A 13,328-nucleotide genomic window follows, 5' to 3' on the forward strand; every position below is an offset into this window, starting at 1 on the left:
CATCTAAAGGAGTCCTATGACAATATGGAGCTTCTTTTAGAAGCTATTAAGTACAGCGAGTACCAATGGCGTCTGTGTGGGGACCTCAAGGTCATTGGTATTCTTATGGGTATGCAAGCGGGCTTCACAAAGTACTGTTGTTTTCTCTGTCTCTGGGATAGTCGAGCTGTATCCCAGCATTACAAGCAGAAAGACTGGGGGTCTAGAAGCACTTTTGTTCCTGGCGAACACAGCGTCAAGTGGAATCCTCTGGTGGACATGAATAAGGTGCTTCTTCCTCCTCTTCACATCAAGCTTGGTTTGATGAAGAATTTCGTGAAGGCGTTGGACAAAAATGGTGCTGCCTTCCAACACTTGTCTACTGTGTTCCCAGGTGTTGGTGCTGCTAAGCTCAAAGAGGGCATCTTTGTCGGACCTCAGATCCGAGAAGTGCTGAAGGATACTGATTTTGAGGAGCTTCTTAACTTAAAGGAACTGAGAGCATGGGAAGCATTCAAGTCAGTCTGTAGTGGCTTCCTTGGTAACACACGCGTACCAGATAACCTAGCCTGTATTGAAAAGTTGCTAAAGTCTTACAAGGATATGGGGTGCCGAATGTCACTCAAGATTCATTTTCTCCATTTCCCCCTCAACTTCTTCCTGCCAAACCTTGGAGCAGTGAGTGATGAGCATGGAGAAAGATTCCACCAAGACATTACGAAGATGGAGAGCAACTATCAAGGCAAATGGAACCCCAGCACGATGGGAGACTTCTGCTGGATGCTCTTGCGTGACATCCCGGAGGCAAAATACACCAGATTTTCTAAGAAAACATACTTTTGACTGTCTGTGGTACTATGAATTGTGTAATTGTGTCATCCAAGTATACTGATTCAATCAGTGTTCTTTATCTATCCTGTTTTATCTGTTATAAGCTGCTGCAACTCTTGAAATGTGCACATATATTCTCTGTTTATACTAAAATGAGACTATTTAAAAGCCAGAAAACTAGAGATGATAGAGCAAAATTATTTATGAATTTGAATTCAGCACACCCAAATTAGCAAAAAACACCTATCCCCATTCTTGCCTCAGACCAAATTTTTTTCTTTATAAACCAGTGAATTATCAATGCTGAGATCAGGATGTTGAGGAGCCACAGTCCTTGACCTACATACAATCATACTTTGAGTTTTGTTAGGTTTCAACTTCATACCCCATAATTTGCACCATACACTAATTTTAGCTAGATCTTTATTAAGAGATTCAGCAACCACAGATCTACATTCAGGAGATGGAAATGATGCAAAGAGAGTAGCATCATCTGCATATGCAACAAGCTTGTTTTCCAGACCAAACCACATGTCATATGTACATAGTATGAAAAGTAATGGGCCAAGAACACTACCCAGGGGAACACCAGATATCACATTGCTATACTCACTATGGTGCCCATCAACAACAACTCTTTGCAATTTATTACTTAAAAATTCAATAATGATTTTTAAAAATGACCCAAGGGCATCATGATTAACATGGTTAAAGGCAGCACTAAAATCCAGGCCAATCATACAAACTTCCTGACCACAATCAAGAGCTTTCTGTACAGCATTGGAGATTGTGAGAAGGGCATCACGTGCTCCAAGGCCTTTACGAAAACTAAATTGCAAACCAGGGAATAGATGATTACATTTAGAAAACCTATCAAGACGTTTTGCCTAAAGACGTTCAAAAACTTTAGATGATATGGGAGTTATGGAAATTGGGCGGTAATCAGTAGGACTTGAGCTACTATAAACACATTTACATAATGGAGTAACGTTACCAATTCTCCAACAAGTGTTAAAAGCTCCTCTTCTTGCTAACTTACACAAAATAACAGATAACTTTGGACCTAAGAAATCTGCAGTCTTTATAGAAAACAAAGGAAAAATACCATTTTGGTCTACACCTCCATAAGCATCAAGGTCCACCAAGAGAGCTTTAATTTCACACGATCAAAAAGCTAAACTAATTAGTTTAGCCTCAGGGAAACAGGAATGAGGAAGTTCGAGTTTCTCATTACTCTGCTTGCTGTTAAACACATCTGCCAAAAGGTTGCCTTTTCCTTTGGACAGTGAGTGCCAAAGCCATCTGGTTTAAGTAAAGGAGGAACTGTTGCATCTACACCAAAGAGTGCAGATTTAAGGGTGGTCCACCACTTATGCTCCTGGGCTGTACCAGAAAGGGTTTCTTTTATGGTTAAATTGTATTCTTTTCATTTGCAGCATAAACTCTCTGAGCAAAAGCTCTAAGCTGAGTACAGTATAATTATTCCACGTAAAATCTGATCTGTTACCCTTCCAAAGATGATAGGTCTCCTGCTTTTCCAAATAAGCATGTCTTGATTTTGAACTTACTGTATTTGAAAAAAAATTCATTTATTGCTGAGAGGTTCTCATTTTTAATTACAGTACCATAAGTGAAAAGCTATTATGCATGGGACTTACAATACACAAAATACATTGTTATGCCAAATCCTTCAGTGTTTTTGTCATCTATATGAAAACAATTTTTGCCATATTGAGATTGTAAGTGGAAGTTGGGTAATTCACCAAATTATCCAAATTTTTTTGAAAAAGTGCATACATACATACATATACCAAGGCACTTTCCCCAATTTTGGGGGGTAGCCAACATCAAACAAATAAAACAAAAAAGGGGACCTCTCCTCTCTACGTTCCTCCCAGCCTGACAAGGGACTCAACCGAGTTTGGCTGGTACTGCTAGGGTACCAGTACCACAGCCCACCCTCCCCCATTATCCACCACAGAGGAAGCTTCATAACGCTGAATCCCCTACTGCTGCTACCTCCGTGGTCATCCACGGCACCGGAGGAAGCAGCAGGGCCTACCGGAGCTGCGCCACAATCGCTCGCCATTCATTCCTATTTCTAGCACGCTCTCTTGCCTCTCTCACATCTATCCTCCTACCACCCAGAGCTTCCTTCACTCCATCCATCCACCCAAACCTTGGCCTTCCTCTTGTACTTCTCCCATCAACTCTTGCATTCACCTTCTTTAGCAGACAGCCATTTTCCATTCTCTCAACATGGCCAAACCACCTCAACACATTCATATCCACTCTAGCTGCTAACTCATTTCTTACACCCGTTCTCACCCTCACTACTTCGCTCCTAACTCTATCTACTCAAGATACACCAGCCATACTCCTTAGACACTTCATCTCAAACATTCAATTTCTGTCTCTACGTCACTTTCATTCGCCACAACTCCAATCCATACATCACAGTTGCGACAATCACTTTCTCATACAGAACTCTTTACATTCATGCCCAACTTTCTATTTTTTACTACTCCCTTAACTGCCCCCAACACTTTGCATCCTTCATTCACTCTCTGACGTACATCTGCTTCCACACCACCATTTGCTGCAACAACAGACCCCAAGTACTTAAACTGATCCACCTCCTCAAGTAACTCTCCATTCAACATGACATTCAACCTTGCACCACCTTCCTTTCTCGTACATCTCATAACCTTACTCTTACCCACATTAACTTTCAACTTCCTTCTCTCACACACCCTTCAATATTCTGTCACTAATCGGCCAAGCTTCTCTTCCGCGTCTGCAACCAGTACAGTATCATACGCAAACAACAATTGATTTACCTCCCATTCATGGTCATTCTCATCTACCAGTTTCAATCCTCGTCCAAGCACTCAAGCATTCAACTCTCTTACCACCCCATCAACATACAAGTTAAACAACCATGGCGACATCACACATCCCTGTCTCAGCCCCACTCTCACCGGAAACCAATCGCTCACTTCATTTCCTATCCTAACACATACTTTACTACCTTTGTAAAAACTTTTCACTGCTTGCAACAACCTTCCACCAACTCCATATAACCTCATCACATTCCACATTGCTTCCCTATCAACTCTATCATACGCTTTCTCCAGATCCATAAACGCAACATACACCTCCTTACCTTTTGCTAAATATTTCTCGCATATCTTCCTAACTGTAAAAATCTGATTCATACAACCCCTACCACTTCTAAAACCACCCTGTACTTCTAAGATTGCATTCTCTGTTTTATGCTTAATCTTATTGATCAGTACTCTACCATACACTTTTACAACCACACTCAACAAACTAATACCCCTTGAATTAAAACACTCATGCACATCTCCCTTACCCTTATATAGTGGTACAATACATGCGCAAACCCAATCTACTGGTACCATTGACAACACAAAACACATATTAAACAATCTCACCAACGATTCAAGTACAGTCACACCCTCTTCCTTCAACATCTCAGCTCTCACACCATCCATACCAGATGCTTTTCCTACTCTCGTTCCATCTAGTGCTCTCCTCACTTCCTCTCTTGTAATCTCTCTCTCATTCTCATCACCCATCACCGGTACCTCAACACCTGCAACAGCAATTATATCTGCCTCCCTATTATCCTCAACATTCAGTAAACTTTCAAAATATTCCGCCCACCTTTTCCTTGCCTCCTCTCCTTTTAACAACCTTCCATTTCCATCTTTCACTGTCTCTTCAATTCTTGAACCAGCCTTCCTTACTCTCTCCACTTCTTTCCAAAACTTCTTCTTATTCTCTTCACTTCTTATTCTCTTCACTTCTTATTCTCTTCATATGAATGACCCAATCCCTGACCCCACCTCAGGTCAGCTGGCCTCTTTGCCTCACTTACATTGCGCTTTACTTCCACATTTTTCTCTCTATATCTTTCATACTTCTCTACACTATTACTCTGCAGCCATTCTTCAAATGCCCTCTTTTTCTCTTCCACTTTTACCTTCACTCCTTCATTCCACCATTCATTGCCCTTCCTCATGCTGCCTCCAACAAACTTCTTGCCACACACATCACCTGCAATCCCAACAAAATTTTCTTTTACTAATTTCCACTCCTCTAAATCACCAGTTTCTCTTACTTTCACTTTGTCATATGCCATTTTCAACCTTTCTTGATATTTACTTTTTACCCTCGGTTTTATTAGCTCTTCAACCCTCACTAGCTCCCTTTTACATCCGCCTTTTACCTTACAGTTATAATTAACACATCCATAGCCACTAAACAGTATCCGGACTTATGGAAAAATCCCCACGTAATTCCTGTTTTTAAGAGTGGTGATATGGAAAACGTCTCCAATTATCGTCCTATATCTTTGCTACCGGTATTGTCAAAAGTTCTGGAAAAAATAATTGCTATTCAATTAACTGATTTTTTAGAGACAAATGGTCTAATCTCACAAAGTCAACACGGCTTTAGGCCAAAATTATCAACTGAAACGGCTCTATTAAAAGTATCAGATAAGATTTATAATAACATGGATAATAAGAAAGTCTCACTACTCCTTTTACTTGACCTCTCAAAAGCCTTCGATAGCGTGAACCATAACATATTATTTGATAAATGTACATCACTAAGTATAGATCCACTTTGGTTTATGAATTACCTACATAACAGATCCCAGTCAGTTAGAATGGGGCAAACTGTGTCGTCCCAAAAAACTGTAGAGTTTGGTGTGCCCCAGGGCTCTATTCTTGGCCCAATACTCTTTGCAATTTATGTCAATGATCTGGTCAAATCACTACCCGGCTGTTTTGTCCTCCAATATGCCGACGACACCCAGATCTTAATTGAAGGAAATGTAAATGAAATAGACGAACTAATTCATAGGGCAGAATACATACTAAAGAAGGCCAAATACTACTTCTTAACTAATGGTTTGCTTCTTAATGAGAAAAAAACACAATTCATTTTTATAGGTTCCCGACAATATATATCAGAAATTGGAGATAATGTACAAATAGATTTTAATGGAAATAAGATTAAACCCATGAAAGCTGTAAAAAATCTAGGGGTTTATTTTGACAGATATATGACGTTTGAAACGCATATAGATGAAATTTATAAGAAAGTGATGGGCACTTTAATTTATTTAAATAGAGTAAAAGACTCATTTGATTCCTCTACGCGTAAAATAGTTGTTCAGTCGCTGGCTATGAGTATAATCAACTACTGTTTAAGAATTTGGGGAGTAACTGGCTCTACACAAATGAAAAGGGTTCAAAAACTTCAAAACTTTGCCGCCCGAGTGGCTGTTGGTAATGTAAAAAAACATGACCACATATCCCCTTACCTCAAAAAATTAGAATGGTTAAAGATAAAAGACAAATATACCATAGATGTCTGTAATTTGGTATTCAAAACAATACGTAAAATAACTCCTGAATGGTTATACGATTTTCCAACAGTACACGCAGTTAATGGGGTTTCTACTCGACAGCAGGAAAATCTATATGTAGAAAGGGCGAAAACAGAGATAGGCTCCCGCCAGTTTAGAGTTCGAGGCCCAGCATTATACAATAAAGTACCTGGCACAATTAAACAAAAATCCTCTCTCGCTGCTTTTAATGTAAACTTAAAGAAACTAATTTTAAATGGTCCCGATTAATGTAAGAATGTTATGCTTAATTGCCTTATTAAAAGTGCTTTTGAAGGCACTACTGTACTTCTATAGATGTTGGAATTAGTTTTAGATGATATTTATGGATAAGATGGCTTTTATTTACAAATTAAGATTTCCTTATAATCTAGTATGCATATTTGATTACTGTGTGTTATTTTAATACGATTTGTACATGACTTGTTTTTAACACAACTTATGTGGTCTATGACAATGTATTTCAATATTCGGCAAAAGTAATTTTTACTCACTATATTCTATGTAAATACTTTCTGATTCCATGATATTCTTTTATTACTGATGAATTATTTCAATTACAAAGTTTTAGCCAATTTGTTGATTCTTAAAACAACTTTTGTATGTCTAAAATAACAAATATTTGAACTATTTGTAAGATGACTCTACTAATTGTAGCCTTATATTTTATGAATACCCAATGTAAATATTGGAAATAAAGAATTATTATTATTATTATTACTCTATTCCCCAACTCTTTTGCTACAACTAATTTTCCTTTCACCAAAAAATGATCAGACATATCGTTAGCCATACCCCTAAACATGTACACGTCTTTCAATCTTCCAAACATTCTTTTAGTTATCAACACATAATCCATTAACACCCTTTCTACCACTCTTCCATTTGCCACTCTTACTCATGGATATTTGTTTTTATCTTTCTTTTTGAAAAAGCTAGAACTTATCACCATCTCTTGCTCAACACACATACCTACCAGTCTCTCACCACTCATTTTCACCTGGTACGCCATACTTCCCAATGACACCTTCTACCTCTCCAGCGCCCACTCTAGCATTTAAGTCACCCATGACTACATAATTGTGAAAAAGTACTTACAATAAATATTCATCATTTATTTTCAATTATTGTCAGTAAGGTTTATTCCAATTTATCAAACTGAATTTATTGTGTTTTACTTAAATTTAAATAAAAATAATAATGATGTATGAAAAATCAATTCAAAACTCTGATAAAGAATTATATTCCTGAAAAGTAAAATTACATTAACCATGCTTCAATAAATACATGAGTAAAATACCATAAAATATCCTTATACTGTACCTGTAGACAAAGCAGGACTCAAGACTATTTCCTACAGCAATGAAAGGAGATATTTCTCGGTCATCAGTTGCACCATCTTTTTCTTTAACATAAGCTGTAAATATTACAAATTCTTTAAGTCATTTGTATTTTTCCTAGCTATACAAACCAGTTGCACCATTTCTTTTTCCAAATTAAGCTGTACATATAACTTTTTTTTCAGTAATTTGTGCTTTTCCTAGCTCTGCAAACAAGTTGCACCATCTTTTTTTTTTAACATCAGCTGTAAATATCACAAATTTTCAAAGTAATTTGTATTTTTCCTAGCTATACAAACCCATTACACCATCTTTTTCTTTTACATAAGCTGTAAATATCACAAATTTTCTCATCTGTATTTTTTTCTATCTATACATACATTTTCAACATAAGCTGTAAATATGAAATATTTTTTTAAATTAATTTGTATTTTTCTTACCTATACATACTGTACCCAATTCCTTTATGTAGGGAGTATGATTTCGGTGTGAAGCTGGAAAGCCGCTGAATCATTTAAAGAGCAGTTAAGCAACAGGTGGGAGCAAGGATTAGAAACCCTGCCCCCTATTTGTCCAAGTCTCTTCACTTTTGACCTTCCGGCTCAGGATTGAAAGGGGTGATTGAGAAGGAAAGTATAATCTAAAGGACTTAGGTTGTACGGCAGGGAAAAGTACAAATTACTTCAAAAATTTGATTTGTTCCTATACGAATAAGGAGACTCAATGTTTGGTGGGTTGGCAGTCCCCTAGAATCATACTAGTAGGTTCTTTTTCTTCCCTGGAAATGTCAATCTACCTTGTCCCGTATGGAAGTGAAGGAGATGACTCCAGCAACCTCCTATCTGTCTGTCATTGGGATGAATAGGCTGATCGGGCCTGTCCTGTCCAAGAAGATTGGTGCATGGTCAAAGCAGGGATTCCTTTCCCCCAAATGGGAAGGCAGTCCAGAATAATTACTTGGCATAAGATGACCAAAGGGTTTATATATATTCGGCATAAGATGACCAAAGGGTTTATATATATTCCACCATCTTCATCCTCCTGAAAACTTCTTTAGGTTCAAAAGAATGGAGCTCAGAATTGCAATTCATCAGCATCACGTCAGACCCAGCAAGTAACGCTTTGACCACTTCATCCCCAAGATAGGGACAGAAAGAATGGAGAAAAATGGCAAGTCATTGTGCCTCCATTCCAGAATTACCTTCATACATTACCATACACAAGATTCTAGGTAAGTAAACCACTAATTGAGCACCCACCATAAGATCAAGCACACAGGCATCAAGGGGCTTGTGAGTACTCCTGTAGAATAAAGGCAAAGAAGATGGTCTGGTGCATATACAACCCAACCTTCATCCCACAGCCGACTACAAGTTTCTTCCACTTATATATTTTTTACTGTATGTACTGTGCATAAAGAAAATATTAATACAATATAAAGAGTGTAGGAAAAGATAATACAGATAGAAGGTGGTTTAATATTAGTATGGGAGAGATTTATAAAGGTTTAAAATATACGTAAATAATAAGATAAATAGGATGTTTATCGGATTTTTACCTATAATGGGGTGGCCTGGAACCAATTATCAGCGATAGCTGAGGGAATACCGTACTAACTATGGACTGACGTACAGGTACTAAAAGTAAGTGTCTTTCAGATCCACTGAATGCAAGAAGTCTTCATCTGATGGAATTCTTTGAGTGATTCACTTCAACATCCCTCCTACCTCTATCCAGAAGGCCAGAGTTCTTGGGATGTTGACAAAAAGGGATGAGTACTCTATCAACAAAGAGAGAAGGGGCTGAAGAGGGTAGTAAGCACTCGTCCCAAAGGAAAGGACTCACAATATCCAAGGCTCAGCTTGTTTACCAAAGGCATGACAAGCATCCCCATACACTTGGATGAGAGGAAAACACCAGGGTGAAGGCTGCAACACGTAACCCTCTTCTTTCCTTCTTCTGCCGCCCAACTGCCTGTAAGAAACAGGTAAAGTAATTCCAAAGAGATGCATGCTCCAGTTTTTTCCAGGAAGTTATGGGAGGTTCTACCAGAGTCTAGGAAAGGCCCGAAGTGACAGAGACACTTCTGAGGTAACTTGCTTGAGTATGGGGTACTCCAGGATTGCCCAGGTCCTTGTGGAACACCTAAGTGCTACCCAATGACTGAGGACAGATCCCCATTATCCCCCTACGACTGTCTACCCTCGATATACATGAGCGTCAGTCAGAAATACTGACCCAGAATTATCTGTTCCCTTAGGCATTACTGGTCCAAGGTCTGGTGCCCTAGGACCAAAGAAAATCTGGATTCACTGTCCTGGAGTAGGATCATGTAGCACATTGCAAATCAATGATTAGACTGATAAGCCAAACCATTGTACACACAAAGCAGGAGCAGTAGCACCACATCTGAGAACTAATCATACTACATTCACCACCTAATGAGGAACTTAAATATAATCATCGAGTATGATGGACTAATATTAGATTATGTGAGCTATTTACAGGGGGTACTCAGTCAAAGCCAGGTATAGTACTTCAATTTTCCAGTCAAGAGATTTGGAAATTCAAACCACATCCACATAAACTGGAATTTAGCCTTCTACCGTAAGGTTTGAATTTAAAAGGCAAATTTAGTTTTCTGTAAATATAAAAAGTAAAATAACTTATTGAATGAAAACCCATGACTTGAAAACTTTCTTTGCTGCCCTACTTTTCAGTTTCTAATGGGTTAAGACACACAGAATGGGCTGTTTTGGTAGCTCGGACTTTCTATGCATGTGCATAATTTACACAACTAAGATTTTTTCTTCTTCCTTAGCTAAGGTTTGAAGAGGTTTATTCCATATAAAACAGAATGGGATTTTAAGTTTTCAATTTATATTAGAAAATTAATTCTACTTTTGCATTTTTATAAAAACAAATAAATTCTGATATAGTGTACCACTAAACAATTCTTTGAAATTGCTCTCATTTTATTTTCAATACATAAAATACATTTTAATTTATTTAAAACCATACCCTCAAGGATTTCTGGCACAGCAACACTGGCAGTTTGGTTATATATCTTCACAGATGGCGAAGGATAATCCCACTCCATAACTCTAGTTGCTTCAATTGTAGGAGTTGATTCCAATTTGACTAGAAATATGTGAACTTTGCCATTCTCACCACTTGTACCAGTTATCCTCCTGCAACAAAACAAGAACAGTTAAATTCCCTTGAAAAAAATATTGTTTAAATATATTTTCAAACAATCTTCAAAAACATTGCAAATAAGAAAATGCATCATTGCCAACATGAAAAATGATGAGAGTTTTAGTTTACAACAAGTTTTTATTTGGAAGAGCTTGACAATAAAAGTAATATTGATACTAATGGAAATTTCAATGGAATGAACAATCCAATTCCCAAAATCACTAGAAATAATATTAAAAAAATATGAAACTTTGACAATAATTCTCTTGAAAGATAACATACTACAGTATATAAGTACTATAGGAAAAGAGAGAAAGGAAAGATTTCCAAAACTTAGTACTAAAAATAATTAAAATACAAAACAAGGCACAAAGGAAATACTAGCACGCAAAATGAAATATATTACAGCATAGCTTAAAAGTAAGGCCCAGCAGGCATTATTAGGCTACTTGAGAAAAGGAGGACCTCTTCTTCAGCTTAAGGGGACTGTCTGCTATGGTGGATAATAAATCTGTAACAACTTGAAAAAATCGAAAATCAAGTTATTGTTTCTACGTATGCAGAAACATATCGTATATGCTCTCCAGAAGTTTCAGTCAATTATTTTTACAAATAATGAAGATAAAACAGTCTTTAAATGATGACGTCATCCTAACTGCGTCGTCTGCATGACTCAGTTTGACAGGATCATCTTTGCGTATTTATTCCTGCATATATACAACAATTTCTTCCATTATGTTTCGAAATCTTGTACGTTTGGCAGTGATGGAATGTATTGTGAGATGATAGGAACTATGAGAAGACCAATATTGGAGCCAGTAACTCCAAAGACATCTGAGAGGTGTGACGCACGTGCGTTTGTTTACTTGCTTATGTGCACGTTGTTTGTACATTCTCAGGAACTTTATAGCAATGCATTGTAGGTAGTAGGTTGGCCAGGGCACCAGCCACCCATTGAGATATTACCGCTAGAAAGTTTTGAGGTCCTTTGACTGGCCAGACAATACTGTACTTCATTAGATCCTTCTCTCTGGTTACAGTTCACTTTCCATTTGCCTACACATATACCGAATAGTCTAGCCTATTCTTTATAGATTCTCCTCTGTCCTCATACACCTGACAACATTGAGATTACCAAACAATTCTTCTTCACCTAAGGGGTTGACTCATCATCATCATCATCATCATCTCCTTCCATGCCTATTGACGCATGTGCGTTTATTTACTTGTTGTTTGCGTGTACGTTGTTTGTACATTCTCGGGAACTTTACAGCAATGCCTTGTAGGTAGTAGGTTGGGCAGGGCACCAGCCACCCATCGAGATACTACTGCTAGAGAGTTTTGAGGTCTTTTGACTGGCTAGACAGTACTGTACTTCATTGGATCCTTCTCTCTGGTTACGGTTCACTTTCCCTTTGCCTACACATACACCGAATAGTCTGGCCTATTCTCTATAGATTCTCGTTTGTCCTCATACACCTAACAAAACTGAGATTACCAAACAATTCTTCTTCACCCAAAGGGTTAACTCATCATCATCATCATCTCCTTCCATGCCTATTGACGCAAAGGGCCTCTTAGATTTTGCCATTCGTCTCTATCTTGAGCTTTTAAATCAATACTTCTCCATTCATCATTTCCTACTTCACACTTCATAGTCCTCAGCCATGTAGTTCTGGGTCTTCCAACTCTTCTAGTGCCTTGAGGAGCCCTGTTGAAAGACTGGTGAACTAATCTCTCTTGGGGAGTGCAAAGAGCATACCCAAACCATCTCCATCTGCTCCTTACCATGATTTCATCTACATATGGCACTCGAGTAATCTCTCTAAAAGTTTCATTTCTTATCTTGCCCTGCCATTTAACTCACAATATTCTTCTGAGGGCTTTTGTTCTCAAATCTACTAAATCTCTTGAATATTGCTTCGTCATACCACGACTCATGTTCATACAGTAACACTGATCTCATTAAATTGATATATAGAGTGATTTTTGTGTGTAATTTCAGGTGATTTGTTTTCCAAATTTTATTTAACCTAGCCATTGTCTGATTTGCTTTTCTCAATCTTTCATTAAACTCCAATTCTAAAGACCCTGTATTAGAGATCATTGGAGACTCACATTTAGGTGGGTGGGAGACCAAGACCTAATGGCTGGTCCCTGACCCTGGGCGCGACTCTTGTGCTTCGCACGAGCTGTGGAAGAGCGCACACTATCACTTCACTAACTCCCAATGAGAGATACCGGCCTGAGAAATTGTGAGGTGTGAAACTAAGCAATGTGACTAGGTGAGGTTTCACTTGGAGCTAAGCTCCTCTTATCTGGACGTTACCCAACTTCTACCTCGCTGGGAGATCAAAGGACGTACCAAATATACATGCATATATTAGGTTAGGTTACACAAGGGACAATGAAACCCACCTGTAGTCAGAGAAGGTCAACTTGCAGAGTTCCTCGGCTTGCTCGATCCCCAAGAGAGGGGATTATAAAGACTTAAAGGCCAGTCATGCACACATTCATACTAGAATACAACCGGGTAA

At 38.2% G+C, this 13,328-nt stretch overlaps 1 protein-coding gene across 2 annotated transcripts in view; it reads right to left on the minus strand.

Annotated features, from left to right (window-relative positions):
* The window catches only part of LOC137654454 (KICSTOR complex protein kaptin-like), a 270,757-nt gene that overhangs the window by 85,838 nt on the left and 171,591 nt on the right, over positions 1 to 13,328 (minus strand). For both annotated transcript variants that reach the window (XM_068388099.1, XM_068388089.1), the window contains 2 exons: positions 10,615 to 10,784; positions 7,577 to 7,670 (listed from right to left, as the gene is read on the minus strand). In XM_068388099.1, the coding sequence (XP_068244200.1) occupies positions 7,577 to 7,670; positions 10,615 to 10,784 (264 nt within the window). The remainder of the gene's footprint in view (positions 1 to 7,576; positions 7,671 to 10,614; positions 10,785 to 13,328) is intronic.

Source organism: Palaemon carinicauda, chromosome 1 (genome assembly GCF_036898095.1).
Source record: "Palaemon carinicauda isolate YSFRI2023 chromosome 1, ASM3689809v2, whole genome shotgun sequence".
Classification (NCBI taxonomy): domain Eukaryota; kingdom Metazoa; phylum Arthropoda; class Malacostraca; order Decapoda; family Palaemonidae; genus Palaemon; species Palaemon carinicauda.